General features: G+C 20.0%; 4 protein-coding genes across 4 annotated transcripts; 2 read left to right on the forward strand and 2 right to left on the reverse strand.

Annotated features, from left to right (window-relative positions):
- Nucleotides 1–1,665: 1,665 nt before the first annotated feature.
- On the forward strand, nucleotides 1,666–7,446 carry PRELSG_1435200 (clathrin heavy chain, putative; the record flags this gene model as incomplete). The annotated part of the gene is made up of 1 exon (XM_028679424.1): nucleotides 1,666–7,446. One exon carries the CDS (start codon nucleotides 1,666–1,668, stop codon nucleotides 7,444–7,446), a length of 5,781 nt encoding a protein of 1,926 aa, XP_028535139.1.
- A 1,015-nt stretch (nucleotides 7,447–8,461) lies between these two features.
- ATPase2 (aminophospholipid-transporting P-ATPase, putative) lies at nucleotides 8,462–13,776 on the reverse strand (the record flags this gene model as incomplete). Its single annotated transcript, XM_028679425.1, has 4 exons — nucleotides 8,462–8,554; nucleotides 8,698–8,769; nucleotides 8,843–13,085; nucleotides 13,727–13,776. 4 exons carry the CDS (start codon nucleotides 13,774–13,776, stop codon nucleotides 8,462–8,464), a joined length of 4,458 nt encoding a protein of 1,485 aa, XP_028535140.1.
- A 1,854-nt stretch (nucleotides 13,777–15,630) lies between these two features.
- Nucleotides 15,631–16,203, reverse strand: RKIP (raf kinase inhibitor, putative; the record flags this gene model as incomplete). The annotated part of the gene is made up of 1 exon (XM_028679426.1): nucleotides 15,631–16,203. One exon carries the CDS (start codon nucleotides 16,201–16,203, stop codon nucleotides 15,631–15,633), a length of 573 nt encoding a protein of 190 aa, XP_028535141.1.
- A 1,892-nt stretch (nucleotides 16,204–18,095) lies between these two features.
- On the forward strand, nucleotides 18,096–18,260 carry PRELSG_1435500 (conserved Plasmodium protein, unknown function; the record flags this gene model as incomplete). Its single annotated transcript, XM_028679427.1, has 1 exon — nucleotides 18,096–18,260. One exon carries the CDS (start codon nucleotides 18,096–18,098, stop codon nucleotides 18,258–18,260), a length of 165 nt encoding a protein of 54 aa, XP_028535142.1.
- Nucleotides 18,261–18,855: the final 595 nt, after the last annotated feature.

The following is an 18,855-nucleotide window of genomic DNA, read 5'->3' on the forward strand; positions in this document are numbered from 1 at the left end:
ATTATAACACAAATATTATTATTATTATTACATCATTTAATATAATAAAATAATTAAATTTTATGAAACTATTTTTTTTTTTTTATTAGCAGAATTATTTGTTTAAATTAAAGTTTCAACTTATTAATAAATTGTCATAGTTTTATTTTGTTTTTTATATTAATTTGTTTTAGAATTAAGGAAATAAAAAATAAAACAAAATATAATTAATTATATGTTATGTATTTTTACATAATTCATTTATATATATCTCAATTTTTTGATTATAAAATTATTTTTTTTATCTTTAATTTGTTGCATAAACTATATTTAAAAAAAAAAAATGAAAAAACTTAAAATATATATTTACTTTTATATTTTGAATTTTCTATTTTTGTTTGTATATTTTTGAACTAACCATTAAGTTTATTTTTATTCCATATTTTCTACTTTACAACTTTTTTTTTGTTTTCCAATAAAATAAAAGACTTTTCTTTAAAATTTTTATAGTTTTATTTTTATTAGGAATTAATTTATATTTATTAAAAATTAACTTTTTACAATTGTATATTGCCATATTTGTATAAGATACAATTTTTTTTTTTTTAAATAAAATTAAGGAATATTTTTTTCAATAGAAAAAAAAATTTGAAATATACGAAAAAGACTTAATTTTTTTTTTTAAATATATCCATTGTACTAAATTTATATATAAACTCTTTTATGCATATTTTTAATTATTTGAGAAGTTTTTAAAATTTTTTTTTCAAATAGAATTTTTCACTAGGATAATAATTAAACTAAATATGCTTATAAGATATGATATGCCTTTTTCATTTTTCATTTTTCTTTTTTCTTTTTTTTTTTCTTCATGTACTTACAGTGTTAAAAATAAATTAAATGAAATATAAATTTTATTGTGAATTTTCTTCTTAATAATAATTAATAATTTCATAATTTAAATAACGTTATCCGTTTCCCTTTATAATTTGTTAAGTGGAAATAATTAATTTGCATTTTGTGTAAAAAAAAATATATATATATACAATATGTATAATATCAATATGCACATTATATATATACATATAATAATATTAATTATAAATGTATCTTATATTTTTGTAAAAGAAAAATAAGTATTTAAAATATTTATGTTAAAAATATATATATATATATATATATATTTAATTTATTTTATAATTTCTTCAATTTTAAAAAATGTATTTCAATATATTACAAAAAAAAAAAAAAAAAAAAAATAATAATATATAATATGTATAAAGATATAAAAAGAAAAAAAAAAATACTACATTAAAAAATTTGATATTTGAAGAAATAGTAACATAAAAATAACACTAAAAATCTTAATGATATAATTTTTCATTCCTTTTTTTTTATATTTAAAATTTAAAAAAAAAATACAATAATTTTATGTGTAAATTTTACAATATTATGAAATATAAAGTTTTTTTTTTCTTTATTTTTGTGAAGTTAAATATTCTAAGAACATAAAAGAAAATTTAGTACATTTTATACTAAATTTTTTTTTTTATAATTATTAATTTTATTATATATTTTTTTCCAATTTAATTTTTTTATAGTTTTTTTTATATTGTTTTTTTTTTTCATTTTTTTTTTTTGAATGTTTACTGTTCTTTGTATATAAATTAATAAATATTAGAAATAATGAATCAAAATAATCCATTATCTGTTGCACTTGCTGATAATTTGACTAATTATAATATTCAAAATGAATCATTTCGCCTAGGAAATGTTTCTATTGAAGGAGATAAATATATATGTGTTAAAGAAAATGTAAATGACAATACACAAGTAGTAGTCATAAATTTACATAATAAAAGTAATTCTCGTAAATATATGAAAGCCGAAAGCGTTATTATCCATCCAAATGATCCAATACTAGCATTAAGAGGCACTATAAAAAATGTTAATACTGTTTTTTTACAAGTTTTTAATATAGAAACTAAGGAAAAAATATGTTCTTTAAATTTAAATGAATATATGAATTATTGGAAATGGATAAATAACGATACCATTGCTATTGTTTGTGAAAAAAATATATATCACTGGAATATAGATATTTATAATTCAAAAAAAAATAAAGAAAACAATAATTTAGTAAAAATATTTGAAAAAGCACAAGTTTTTATTGATAACAATTCACAAATATTGCATTATGCAACAGATAAAGAAATAAAGTGGTGTATTTTATGTGGAATATCAACTCAAGATCAGGGAAAAAGTATAGATGGTTATATGCAACTTTATTCATGTGAAAAAAAAATGCATCAAACCATCGAAGGATTCATAGGATGTTTTGGCTCATTAATTTTTGATAACTGGGACTTAAAACCAATGTTTTGTTTTATTGAAAAAAAAAAAAATTCAAATACATCAAGGCTGCATCTAGTAGATATATATAATAACAAGACTGAAGGAACTACTCCATATAAAATTGTTAAAGAAATTAATTTAACGAATGAAAATTTAAATGATTTTCCTATCTATATCAGTATAAACACTTTACAAGGGGTGATTTATGTGGTTACTAAATGCAGTTATGTATATATATTTGATGAAGGTACACTAAGTTTGATTATGAAAGAAAAGATTAGTGAAGATAATATTTTTATTTGCTGCGAAAGTAAAAATGGAGAAGGTATTTATGCTGTAAATAAAAAAGGAAAAATTTATTATATCACAGTAAATTATTTACATTTAATAAATTATTTGAAATTATCCAACATGGAATTTAAAGACAAGATTATAAAAAACTTTTGTTTTAAATATGGATATCCTGGTTGTGACTATATATCCGTTTACAAAAAATGTATCAATGAAATGGATTTCAAAAAAGCATCAAAAATTATATGCCTAATGAAAAATACTAAAATTTATGAAGAATACTCTAATTCTATATCAGAAGCTATTTTAATTATGAATAAAAAAAAGGCGGACATTAGAATTACTCCTCCTTTAAGAACACAGCAAGTGTTAAATAGTTTTAAATCATTTAAAAATACATCAGGTCAATTATCTCCTCTTCTTCTTTATTTTTCTGTTTTATTAGAATATGATAAATTAAATTCCTATGAGTCTATTGAACTAGTGAAGCCTGTTGTTTTGCAAAAAAAAAAGGAATATTTGGAAAAATGGATAAAAGATGACAAATTAACGTACTCAGAAGAATTAGGAGATTTAGTTAAAGTGTTAGATTTGCGTTTAGCATTAAATATTTATTTAAGATGTGATTCTCATAATAAAATAATTTCTACTTATTGTCTTTTAAATATGTTTAATAATGTATCGAGTTACATAAATAATTTTAAACAATTTAATTTTGATTATGTAAATATATTTATCGATATAATTAACTATGAATTTCCATTTAGTACTGATAAGGAGACAAGTTCTACTGGGGATTTAAGCAATTCTTCAAAAAATGAAACGATGGATTTTTTTAATGATAGTAGCAATACTAATGACAGTAAACAAAACAAAAGTAGTAATAGTGAAATAGCCGTTCAATATATAAAGTGTTTATGTGAAAATAACATTCAATTTGATATCAATAGAATAGTTGATTATTTATTGAGTAAAAAAAAATTACAGGAAGCTACATCTATATTAATAGATTATTTAAAAGATAATAAACCAGAACATAAAAATTTACAAACAAAATTATTTGAATTTAACTTGTATAACAATGTTCAAGTAGCAGAAACTTTATTTCAAATGGATATTTTTACGTATTATGATAAAAACAAAATAGCTTATATATGTGAAGAAAAAGGATTGTATCAAAGAGCATTAGAGAATTACACCAATTTAAGTGATATAAAAAGAGTTATTAACAAATCTACTTGCTTTCAAAAAAATGGAAGTATTAATAATGCCTTTGATAATAATAATATGCCTATAAATAAAGGAATATCTACTGAATGGATAAAAAATTATTTTTCTACACTAAGTGATACGGTTTGTCAAGATATATTATTTGACTTGATGAAAGGAAGTAAAATAAACATGGAAGTTATCATTTCTATTTGCGTGCAGTATTATAATAAAATAGGAATAAGAAAAATTATTAGTAAATTTGAAGAAAATAAAAATTATGAAGGGATTTTTTATTTTGTTAGTTCTATTTTAAATGAATTACCAAATTTAACAAATAAAAGCAATGAAGATTTATCAAATAATAATACATTATCTTATAATAATATAAATAATGATAATTCTTCCGTCTTACTTAATTCTGAAATCACAACTCCATATAAGCAGACATCTTATAATTTAAAAATAGAAGATATTCATTATATTATGTTTAAATATATTGAGGCATGTGTAAAAATAAACAACATCCAAGAGTTGGATAGAATTTGCAAAGATAAAAATGCAAAATACAATCCTGAACAAATAAAAAATTTTCTAAAAGATTGTAAGTTATCAGATCCACGCCCATTAATATATGTATGTGATATTCATAATTATATTGAAGAATTAGCAGAATATTTATATAAAAATAGTTTATTAAAATATATTGAAGTATATGTAATAAAAGTTAATCCTGATAATGCGTATAAAGTTATAGGGGTTTTGCTAGACTTGGATGCTTCTGAAGATTTTCTTTTAAATATATTAAATAATATAAAAAATATATCCAATATAGGAAATTTAATAGAAATAGCAGAAAAAAGAAATCGACTTAAGTTATTGCTTCCTTGGCTTGAAAGTAGAGCAAATGAAGGTTATGAAAATATCGAATTACACAATGCTTTAGCTAAAATATATATAGATTTAAATAAAGATCCAGAGAACTTTTTAAAAACAAATAATTTTTATGATAAGAAAATGATAGGCAGGTATTGCGAGGATCTAGATCCTCACTTAGCATATACTGCTTATGAAAGATCCAATGGAGAGTGCGATGAAGAACTTATTAATATAACAAGTAAAAACGGACTTTTTAAATTACAAGCAAGATATTTAGTTTCAAGACAATCTGTTGATCTTTGGAAAATCGTCTTGGATGAATCAAATAAATATAGAAAAAATGTAATTGATCAAGTTATAGGATCTACCCTTATTGAATCAAATAATGCAGACGAAATTACTGTAACCGTAAAAGCATTTATTGAAAAAAAATTAAGTAGTGAGTTAATTGAATTATTAGAAAAAATAGTTTTACATAATAGTGAATTCAGTGATAATAAAAATTTACAAAATCTTTTAATTTTAACTGCTATTAAATCAGATTCAAAAAAGGTTATGGAATATATTAATCGTCTTGATAATTTTTCAGGTCCTCAAATTGCTTCTATTGCTTATGATTACAAACTAAGAGAAGAAGCATTTGTTATTTATAAAAAATTTAATTGCTATACCTCTGCTATTTCAGTTTTACTAGATAGTATTTTATATGATAATAGAAAAAATAAAAACAGAAATGAATTATCCAGTGATACTTCTTTAGATAATAATAAAGAAAACATGTTTTTAAGTAAAAATGACAATGATAATGACGAATATTTAAATCATTTTTCTGAATATGATCACCATGATAAAAATGATAACGATGGATTGAGAAATAAAAATAACTTAAATTTTGATAGAAATAATGATGATAATGAAGAAAATGAATCCACATTAGATGCAACAAGTTTTGAAGACGATTTAAATAGAGCAATTGAATTTGCACAAAAATGTAATAATAATGATGTATGGTTCATATTAGGTAAGGCACAATTAAAATTAAACAAAATTATTGATGCTATTGATAGCTTTGTGAAATCAAATAATCCAGAATCTTATAAAGAAGTTATAGAAAAATGTATACAGAATAATTATTATGAACATTTAATAACATATTTAAACACCTTAAGAGAACAAAATTCATTGAAAGATGTTTTGGTAGATTCGGAATTATTATATGCTTATGCTAAATTAAAAAAAACAACAGAAATGACAAAATTTATTAACAGTACCAACTCAGCCAACTTGCAACTAATAGGTGATAGATTGTATAAAGAACAAGAATATGAAGTAGCTAAAATTCTATATAGCAACATTCCTAACAATCAGAAATTGACTATTTGTTATTTAAGATTAAAAGAATATTCCTTAGCCATAGAAGCAGCTAAAAAAGCAAAAAGTCTTAAAACGTGGAAAGAAGTAAATTTCATATGTGTAAAAGAAAAACAACTAAAATATGCACACACTGCTGGTTTACAATTAATTATGCATGCAGATCATTTAGATGAAATTATCAAAATATATGAAAAAAAAAAATACATAAATGAATTAATGAGCTTATTAGAAAATGGATTAAATAATGAAAGAGCGCATGTTGGAATATACACAGAATTAGGTATTTTATATGCAAAGTATAAACCTGAAAAATTAATGGAATTCATAAGAAATTATGCTAATAAAATTAATACTAGAAAATTAATTGATATATGTCAAAATGAATATTTATTAAAAGAAGCTGTTTATTTATATATTTCTTATGATGAATACAATTTAGCTGTTGATACAATTATTAAGCATTCTCCTACTGCTTATACATCGGATACATTTATGCAAGTTATTCACAAAGTAACAAATAGCGATATTATACATAAAGTCATTGATTTTTATATTGAGGAACATCCGTTAAGCTTATATAACTTATTAAAAATTTTAGAAAATAAAATTGACAATAACAGATTGGTTCAAACTTTGAAAAAATCTAATAATTTGCCATTAATACAAAAATATCTAGAAGACATACAAGTACAAAATATTACAGCTGTTAACGAAACCTTAAATGAAATTTATTTGCAAAATGATGATTACATCAGTTTAAGAAATTCTATTGATGAATACGACAATTTTAACCAAACCAACCTAATTAATAAATTAGAAAATCATAAACTTCCAGAAATGAGGAGAATTGCTGCTTTATTATATAAAAAAAACAAAAAGTATAAAGAAGCAATTAATTTATCAAAAAAAGAAGAACAATATAAGGATGCAATAGAAATAGCTAGAGTATCAAAAAATAATTTATATATAGAGGATTTAATAAATTACTTCATTGAAATCAAGAATAAAGAAGCATTTTGTGCCTGTTTGATTGTATGTTATGATTTATTAAAACCAGATTACATATTAGAGATTGTTTGGTCTAGTGGATTTACTGATCAAGCTATGTTGTATTTCATTCAAATTGTTAGTGATTACACAAATCAAATAGATATTATGAAAAAGCAGATAGAAGATATACAAAAAGAAAAAAAGATGAATAAATCAGCTCCTAATGACTATTCTGCTGCATCAATATCAAATCAATTTAGTTATTCATTAAATAATAATTTATCTATCATGCCACCTCAAAATAATTATTTATCAAATAACTCACAATTTGATAAATATGACATGTTTAATAATAATACACATTTTTAAAAAAAAAAATAAAGATAATACTTAATTATAAAAAAAAAAAAATAAAATAAATGAAATAAAGTAAAATATTAATAAATAATTCTTAATATTATATATATACATATTATATAATTTTAAAGTTACTACAATATATAAGATTTTTTTTTTTGTTTGTTCATATACATTATAAAAAAATAAACGTAAAAAAAATTATAAAAATATAGTTTTAAGAGGATTTCTATCTTCATCGTAAAATATTTACTATTTTATTCTATTAAATTTTTTTTTTTTTTTATAAAATATAAGCATTTTATTTTTATTCTTTTTTTATATACCTTTTTTAATGAAACCTAGATAAAATATCCAATACATTATGAAATACTAAACAAACAATAAAAATAATGATATAGAATAAATATATAAAAGAATATTATATAGTTTATTTAAAAATTTTTTTTTTTTTAATGTTATGTTTCTACGTTGGTTTTTTTTTAAATAATTGCATTAAGGCAACATTAAATGCAACTACCACAACTTTTCAAAACACTCTATTTTTTTAAACTTATTAAAAATTGCAAAATGTAATAATTTTTTTTTAAGAGTATGTTAAAATGATGTTATTAAACCATTCTAAATATATATTTTTTTCTTTTTAAAACATTTTACAAGATAACATAGAAATTAATATGCATAAATGTTTATAAACTAAATAATGTTAAAATGGTACATTCTTATATATATAAATAACATATGAATTAAGTTGTGCTAATATTTTTAAATATATATCAAATAAAAAAAAGTTGCCAAGAATTATATATAAAAAAAAAAAAAATTTCCTTAATAAGTTCAAAATTTAATAAAATTATAGAAAAAATAAAATAAAATTTAATTTGCCAAAATCTCTTAAAAAAATAAATTAAAATATATATACGTTGTTATATTTGCCAGACAGATGAAATATATAATATTTAAATGTACGAATTTTTAAATAATATCTTAATGAGAATATGCTATTATAAAAAACATGAAATTCTTTTTATATCATTTTATCTTGTTTTCTAATTAATTGTATGCAAGCCGGGTCGGCTTCACTAAATGCATATCCTAGTGATTTTGATCTCATACTTTTCTATAAAAAAAAATATATATATATACAGTTATCAAAAGGAAAATATTGTTTTTTTAAATACATGTGCATGTGTTATATTTTAAAAATATGAAATAAATATTGAAAATTAATTTGTTTTCTTATTTTTTTGTTTATGTTTTTACATATTTTTCTTTTTTAAAGTCATCTCTGGTAATTTGCTCAACAAAATCAGTTGCACCATCCTGCGCATCTTCCTATAAAAAATAAAAATAAAAATTAGTAAGTGGTCTTATTCAAAATTTTTAAAATTTTCTTTTTATTTTTTACGTGTTCTTGCAATATATGATAAACTTCTGGATTGAAATTTCTTTTATAAACCTTAAAAATGTAATCTCTTGATAAAGCAACAAATAAACCTAATAAAACAACTAGCCAAAAACGAAGTGATTTAACTAGATATACAACGGTTCCTAATAAATGACTAGTTCCAAAATACATAAAGGAAAAAGAAGTAGCTAAAAGGAGAAATGAGAATATGCTCAAAGAAACAGCAATTATAGGTAATATATTCAAATGATATGTTTCTAACAAAATTTTAAAATTAACAATCAAAACTGTTAAAAAAAAAGTAACGCATCCAACTGTCCACATATCATATGGTTCCCCATCGGGACTTGGAACATTATAATAAGATAAAAAATACAAAGGTATTAAAAAAACAACACATCCATGAAAAAGGCTATTAATAACCCACGAAATAAAAGTGTTAATATTAAAATAATAATGAAAAATTCCTAATTTATACAAAAAGGGTTTTTCTAATGCTGTATTTAAACTAATATCCTGATCTAATATAGCATGAATTATAACCGGAATGGAAGTAAAAAATACATTATATACTTGCAATAAAAATTCATAATATATTTTTTGCCCTGAATATAACGAGAGAGAACCAAAAATAAATAATGGAAAAATTAAAACAATATTTTTATAAAACATATATACCACCAGTTTACTTATTCTTCTATAAGATAACCTACCATGCACTAGTAATAAATTTCTCAAAAAACGAAATTGGCTAATACCATAATCAGAAGAATTAAATGCTTGAACTCCCTCTTGCCCTCTAATTCCTATTCCTATATTTGCTTTGTTAATCATATTACGATCATTTGCTCCATCTCCTATTGCCAAAGTAATTTTTTTTAATAATCTGTTTGCAGATGACACAATAGCTCCTTTCTGATATGGGCTAACTCTACCACATATAACGGAAGTGCATTTGTCTGCTAAATAAAAAAATTTTTTTTCGAATTTTTTATTTAATAATATATCAATAACACTGCCATCAACAACTAGAACGTGATTGAATGAACCCATTAGCATCTTATAGTTATCTGGCTTTAATGATAAAATTTTTTTCTTCTTTCTGGAAAAGATATTTTTAAAAAAGTTAATTTTAAAACATTTCTTTCTCTCATCATCATCACTAAAATCATAATGTGGCAAATTTAAAGACTTTTCAACTTTCAAAATATCTTCGTCTAATTTTTTCATTAATTCATTTTCATTTGAAACATATTCTTCTGTGTATACAAATTGTACTGAATAATTATCTATTAAATTTGCTGCAACACCAATATTCATTGCTGTTTCAACTTTATCACCAGTCAACATCCATATATGAATTCCTGCAATTCTTAAATCTTCAATAGTAGAGCTAACTCCTTCTTGTAGCTTATCTTCTATGCCTGTAACACCTTGTAATACCAAATCATTTTCAATAAACTCAGCTACCTTTTCTATGTTTTGTTCTCTATCTTTTATACTAAGAGAAGCCTCTTTATATAATTCATACCATTTTGCAAATGTTTCTTCATTTAATTCTCTTTGTGCAATGCACAATGTTCTTAATCCTTCATCAGCATATGTTTCCATGTATTCAATAGTTATGTCATCTATTTTTGTCTTTTTTGCCAATTTTTTTAATATAACATCTCCAGCACCTTTACAAAATAACATTATTTTAGATTTCTTGCTATTTTTACAATTACATTTTCCACTAATTTTATGATTATTATTATTATTAGCATCTTCATTTAATTTAGAATGAGTTGTTATATCATTTTTTTTATATATATCACTATTTCCTCTTTTTTGCGTATTTTTTTCGTTTTGAATTTCATCATACTTTTTTACTCCCTCACAATTATTAACACTATTGTAATTACAATTACTATTATTAACATCATTATTATTTCCATGATTACAACAATTAAAAATTGGTATTCTACAAATAATACTACTCATTTTTCTTTGACTTGTAAATTCAATAGATGCTAAAGTATCGATTTCATATATTCTTCCAAATATACTTATTCCATATTTACCGTCTTTTCTATATAAAAAGGTAATATCAAAATGTTTTGCTGCATTTACTAATGCTTCTTCATCTGGGCTACTTGATGAATAAGTATTAATTCCATCTTTGTCTTTTTCACAAATAACTGAGTGATTAATAGCCAAATGAAGAAAAAAGTTTATTAAATGAGGATGATTAAAATGATTTATATCATGTAAATGATTTAATAAGTCGCCGTCCACAATATTTACGTTAGGTGTTTTCTTTTTTGATTTCATAACAGGTTCATCAGGGATTTCTAAATTTTTTTTTTTTAAAATATTTTTTTTGATTTCTGTTAAACCCTTTCCATAAGAAATACCATTAATTGCACATTTTTTAAATTCCATGATATTGCAAGTCAAGGTTCCTGTTTTATCTGAAAAGATATATTCGATTTGTCCTAATTCTTCGATTAAACTTGATGTTCTTGGTACAGCATTAAAATATATGTAATTTTTTTCTTTGTTTTCTTGATATGTTAAAACTCTTGATAATTCATTTTTTTTAACACTTTTTGATGAGCTATTGGAAGATTCAAAATTAGTATCTAATAATTTACTTTTATATTTTTTATCTTCTTCATTTTGGTTTCCCGATATTTTTAGTAAGCTATTTCTTTTTTTTTTTTTTTGTTTTACACTTAATTCACTTAATTTTTCTTTCTCTATATCTGAACTTTCCTTTTGTTTTCCAAAAGGATGATCCACTTGGACCTTATGAATCATATTCTCATCACATGATATAAAATAAGCCTGAACAACTTTAACAAAACTCATTGTAACAATTAAACTTATGGGGACAAAATTACCAGTTATAACTACCCATGAAAAAAAAGATATAACACCAACAGTAAATGGTGTTTTTTCTTCTTCTAAATTAAAAGGTAAATATGGAAACTTATTTTTTATTGATGAACTGACAATTATAGCGTTGTAATATGCTGATATCAAACAAATAATCATTTGAATAAACCAAATAATTATTGTCATTTTATTTGTTAACTTTTCTAGTTTACTTGTTTTTCTAATTGCACTGGTGGAATTCATTTGTATTTTTGTTTCTCTTCCTGTATATATAACTATTCCGATTATCCAATCTGTATTTTTTAATTTACAGCCTCTTAATACAAACTGTTTTGAATCAAAAGGTATTCTTAAATAATTATCTGTTTTTAATTTTTTTAAAGTTTCCATTCTATCAACTCCGTTATTCATATTATCTATTTTTCTATGATTTTTGCTTATTTCTGAACTTGATATTCGTTTTTTTCGTGATTCTATTTGCTCTGTATTGCTTTTTAATATTTTATTTAGATTATCATATGATATGCCCACTTCATCTTTTTGAAAATAAATAGTACCATATGCAGTCGACAAGTCTTTATTAGGTATGTCACTCAAAATAAAACCCTTTAATTTTTTTACTTTTTCAACTGCTTCAATTATATCAGAACTTAATATATTAAATAAAAACCCATTTGCTTCTTTTACTTTTAAATTGGTTTCCCCATCCAAGCTTGATGTTTCGACAAATGCTATTCCATTTTTATCGCTCGTACTTAGTAGTAATATATCCGCACAAAAAAATTCTGATTTTCTACTTAAAATTATATCACCAACATTTATATCTTTCCATCTTTTTTTAATAATCCCATTAATATTCTCAAAACTATCTGCACAATTATTCATAAAATCATTTACATCAGATCTTTCCTCAGTAAATGTTCCTTCACCTATATTACTTTCGGTGTACTTTACTTTTTTTTTTTTTCTAATAAGAAAATTCTTTAATTTACATAATTTATTTTCGCTTATATTACAGTTATCTACGTTTGTTTCATCATTTGTTATAACATAACAAATTCTATTATTTTCTATTTTATCAGTTTTGTGTCTATTCCAATCTTCGTAAGCATCTTTAATAGCATTAGCAATCAGAACAATTAATAATGGGAAAAAAACGGTTGGTATTCCATTAGTTGCTGTAAATTGAGGTATTGCTTGTAAAATACCAATAAAAAAAAAATAAACATTTGATATCTTATGAAATTGCTCATATATATTTAAAAATATAAAATTAAAAATGGTATATTTTGATGTTATAACGGAATTATTACAATGTTTTTTATTTGCACTATTTATATTTATTTTTATTTCATCTGCTTGTCTACAAAAAATAAAAAATAAAAAAAAGTGAAATATTTAAATTTTAAAGTTATATAAAATTATAAAGTATGATTATATTATTAAAAAGACATTTAAAAGAAACTTATAATTTTTAAAAACAATAAAAACATTCAATAAATATATAATTAAAAAGAATAATGATATGTAATTACACAAATTCATATATATATATATAACTATTCACATTCTAGACAACAATAAATGAAAGAAAAAATGTATGAATATATTTTTGACGTAATTTTATTTCCATTTATTCTACTTCATAAATATTTTATATATATTATTATGTTTTAAGTAATTTCTTTTCTTTTTTTCTATACATTTATAAAACTTAATTTTGTACAAAATAAGAAATATTATATTCTGTATATTTTTTTTTTTTTTACATATAAAATAATATAACTTACACATTTATATTCTTTTATTGAACATTTGCAAAAATGATAAAATACATACATAAAAATAATAGCACATGATACATATATATATATATATATATATATATATATATATATATATATATATATATATATATATGTTAATACACATAAAAAATACTGTAGAATATTTTTTATATAATATAAAAAATATTTTTAAATATATATTTCAATATTATCTTACTCATTATTTCTTTTAAATAATTTAAAGGATTTCTTAAAATGTTTGGACATGATTATTTTTTAATATTTTATTTTATTAGAAAGAATGTCAATTGTACTATATTTTATATAAATTTGAATGTGCAATGCATTTTTTTTAAAAACTTTAAATAAAATTAACAAATATATTCAAAAAATAAAAAGAACTTTTAACTTAAACAAAAAAAAAGATGTTTTAAACTAGTGTATTGATGAGAAATTTTGAAGAAAAAATAAAAATTAACAAAAATACATAAAAAAAAAAATGTTTAATCATTTTAAAAATTCAAAAATGAATTAAAAATTTTATAAAAATAATGAGTTATAGAATAAGAGAATTTTATGGATATCATTTTAATTATTTGAAAAGAAAATATATAATTATAAAAATTTTATATTAATTATTATAATTGATTTAAGACATTTTCATTCTATAAATAATTTATAATTTTTTTTTTTTCTAACAATATTTATTTAAAAAAGATGAAATTATTAAATTACATATAAAAATTTCAATAATTTTTAAATGTATTTAAAATTTTTAGTATATTTTTGTAAATTATGAAAATTTTCATATGTTTTATTATTTAAAAAATAACTTTTCAATTCTAATAAATAAATATGAGGTAAAGTAATTTACACAAAAAATAAAATAAGCTTTTTTCTTTAAATTCAATTATATAGTATGCAAAGTATACATTTTTTAAAAAGGTTGATTATATTTATGGATAAGTGCATGAAAAAAAAAAAAAACGAAAACATTATATATGCTTATGTTATATATAAAATACTTTTTTCATTTTACTTAATTTTTTACAGTGTTCATTCTACTTTTTTTTTTTAATAAAAATCCTTAAAATTATTATTATTTTTACATAGCTATTATTAAAATATTAATATTTCAAAGTTTTTGTTATTTTTATTATTTCAAAAAGATAATTTCCATAGCATAGTAAAGAAGTTTTTTATATTAAAACAACGTTCAAATCAAACAATTTAAAAAAAAAATTAATTTCTTTAATATAAAAAAGTTATATACATGCACACACTTTTAAATGTAGCATTTCGTTTTTTTAGAATATTGAATTTATTCTTATATATACTTAAAATTAGTTAATGCTAAAAATAAATTTTATTTATTTAGTCACTCTAATGTTCTATAAGACAACTAGGAAACTACATTTTATATTGTAATCTTAAATAATTTAAATTCTAAAAAAAATTATTTTTCTGGAGAATGTATTATTTTTAAATATATTTAATATTCTTTTTTATGAAATATTCATACATATAAAAAATAATTATATCAATTATTTTTTTAATTTTGCAATATATATATACAGCAAATAATAATTTTGATTTTTATGTTTACGTAACAAAGTAAAAATATGCACTATTTTATACTCTAAAATCCCTTCGATATTTTTTTATATAGAATTGTATTATAGAATATTATGATTTATTTAAATATTTTTTAATGATATGCTTATTTAAGTTTATTCGACAAATAAGAAATCATTCTTTTTTTTATATTTCTGTTATGTATTTTCATTTTTAAGTAATTTTTTGTTTTATAAATTAAAATTTTTTACTGATATCAAAATACTCATGATTCGATTCTAAAGTTATATATTGTTATAAAAAGTAAAAAATTAATATATCTGTCCAATGCAAAAAAATATTTATCCTTTTAATGTAATAAAACTTAAAAAAAAAAAATTAATGATAGTAGACTAAAATATGATAATATATATTATAATAAAATATAAAAAATTATAAATATATTATATTTAAAAGGAAAATAAAAGGAGACTAAATATAAAATAGTACAGTGTACATAAATGATTTTTTTGATACTATAAAAATAAAAAGAAAAGAAAAAATAATTCATGCTTCTATTAGACACCAATTATATCCTACAATTATCATATTATTGATTTCAGCAATTTTATAAGAAGATCCGTAATTGTTAAATTTCACTCTACTTATATTATTTTCACCTTTATAAATAGGTATACCTGTAATGTTTTCTTTATATTCTTCTTTTATTAATAAAGTAATAAAGCTAATTCTGTGCAACCCTGTACCTTTTTTAATAGATGGTCCTACATATGGTAATAAGGTAATACAGTTTTTTCCTGTTCCTTTTTTTAATTCTTTTGATTTTATACCAGATACAACCCAATGAACATATTCTTTTCCTTCAGGTTTTTTTCTAGAGGGATAATCAGGATCAATCATAAACAAAACAAAACAAAAACCCTCTGGAGGTTCTTCTGAAAATTTTACAATTCTTGGTACACTTCCAGTACCAGATAAATCTATTATTTCTCCATTGTTTACTTCTTTTCCTGATTTAAATTTTACAAATATTTCTACAGTTAAGTTTATATTTTCATTTGGAAAAATGTGTGGTATAATCTTTTCTTTTTTTAATTCATCTATTGTTGGTATTGTCATTTTTTCTCAATATATTAATTTAATTATTTTGTAATTTATTTTCTTTTTATTTCTTTATTTTGTTCAAAACTTTTTTTTTTTATTGTATGTTAATATTTTTTTCATTATTTTACAATAATTGTATATATATATAATTCTGTTTATTTTTTTGTATTATTTTTTTTTTTTTTTTCAAATTTCTCCCTATAAAGCATCTCTCATAAATATTTTTTCTATTAAAATTAAAAAAAAATTACTTGAAATAAATATATGATATTACTAGGATTAACAAATTTCATTTAAAGAAGTAAAAAGAAATTTAGATTATTTTTTTATTTTCATATGTAGATATTTATGTCTTGATATTTACATTAAACCCGAAATTAAATATATAAAAAAAACTAATAGAACTTTTAAAATATAATTGTATATTTATAATTTTGAGATTTTATAATTTTAAAATACACTTGTTTTCTTAGCAACTTGTAATAAAATTAAAAACTATAGTTCTCTTTTTTTTTTTTTTTAAGTAAAAAAAATTAAGGAAATAGAAATTTTTTTTTCTTTAAACATGAATTGTTTAAAGGTAAACAGGCTTAAAAAAAAAAAAAAAAAACGGATGTTGTGTGCATATTTTTATCTTTTTTTTTTTTTTTTTTTGAGGATTGAATATACTTTATGAATGAAATAAAGAACCGACAGTATATCTGTTGAAGAACATGTAACATAAAAAAAAAAAAATTGTCTTTGAATTAAGTTAGGCAAATTATTATTATTCAAATTCTATAGTGAACAAATTTTAAATTATAATGAAAAAAATGATTTTAAATTCCTTATTTTTATGTTTCTCATAATCTTTTAAATAGACAGAATCGTTCTTAATCTTATAAATAGCTAGACATATGGCTAAGTCTATTTTTTAAACTATTTGCATGCACTACATTATAAGTTTTACTTTTTTTTTTAATTTTTCATCTCTCTCTTGATGTTTTGACCATTTTATAATTTGAATAACATTTTTATCAAATAAAAATATTCACATCTGAGTATATATATAATTTATATATTTATTTATATCTATCTATTTATTTATCTATCTATCTATTTACCTATATATATAGATATACATACACAAAAAAATATATATATGTATATATATAAATATAGTGTATATAAAAAATTATATAACTAGATACATATATATAATCTTTTTCATCTAAGCAAAACTTATATATAATAAATAATGTTTTAAAATTAATTGACGAAATTATTGTACATGAAAGTATAACATGCTTTAAAATTTGAAATAAATAAAAATTTAAATACCATATATATATATATATATAAATATATTTATCATAGTTATCTAATTTCATTTTCTAAATGCTCGTATTTAATTTCTTAATGATAATTTATTATTTGTTTAAATGATTATTGTATAATTTTCCTTTATCAAAAATTTCGAAATATTAAAATTATAAATTTTTTTAAAAAATTGTTTTTATTATTTATTTTTAAATTCTACACATTAAAAATAATGGACTATACTTATATTTTTTATATTTACATGGTAAACTTTTTTTTTTTAATAAATGACCCAAATTTTATTATTTTGTATTAAATATATTATTATATATTTTTTATTTTATTTTGGTTTTTTCTATAAAAATAGAAAATATTTTGACATACTACTATTATGAGCAAATAGAAAAAATATATTTTATATTTTGATTTCCCTTTCTTTAAAATTTTCTTAAAAATACTTAATATGTAAAAGCAAAATATATTTAATGAAAAACTTATGAATTCTAAATTTATTAAACATGCTATAATAGTATAAAAATATATATAGATAAAAAAAAATAAATATATACATACATATATATATATATATATATATATATATATATATAATGAATGACGATTTAGAAGCCCTAGTTAGAAAACCATCCACAGAAAAGGATACTGATGATTGCTTAAATGTGCGCTTATATTTAATACAAATTCTATTTATATTTATTGTTTGTTTTGTTATTTTTGTTTTTTTCTTTATATTATTTTTTTTAGGAGTTTTTTAATTACTATAATTAATAATATCGTTTTTATCATTACTAGTTTTCTTATGCATTTGAATTTTTTTATTTTATATCAATAAAAATGTTGTTTTTCACTTTTTTATGATACTTTTTAATAATAAATTGTTTTAAAATGTAATGGCAAATAGATGTAAGCATTAAAATATATAAATATATGCATGAACCTGTACTACTATTTTTGTAAATAGTATTACAGTTGTTATATATATATATATATATATTGGTATACATTATATATAAAACAAAAAAATAATTAAAATTTGATCTATATTAGACATTAGAATACTTGGAAACTCCGTACACGTGGAAATAATAATTAAAGTTTTTAAGAATTTGTTATTTTTATTTACTTTATATTTCTAATAGTTTACCTAAATTAAAATATCACAATTTTTTTTAAATATTATGAAAATTACTTTTTTTAAATAATAAAAAGAAAATATTTCTCAGTAGATGTAGAATTTAAAAAAAAAAAATGTATGAGAATCAAATTAAAAAAAAAAAAAATGTATATATTAAACAAAATAAAAAATAAATTTAATGAGAAATTAACTATTTGATGATGTAAAATGTTTTA

The sequence above is a fragment of the Plasmodium relictum genome (genome assembly GCF_900005765.1).
Source record: "Plasmodium relictum strain SGS1 genome assembly, chromosome: 14".
Classification (NCBI taxonomy): Eukaryota; Apicomplexa; class Aconoidasida; order Haemosporida; family Plasmodiidae; genus Plasmodium; species Plasmodium relictum.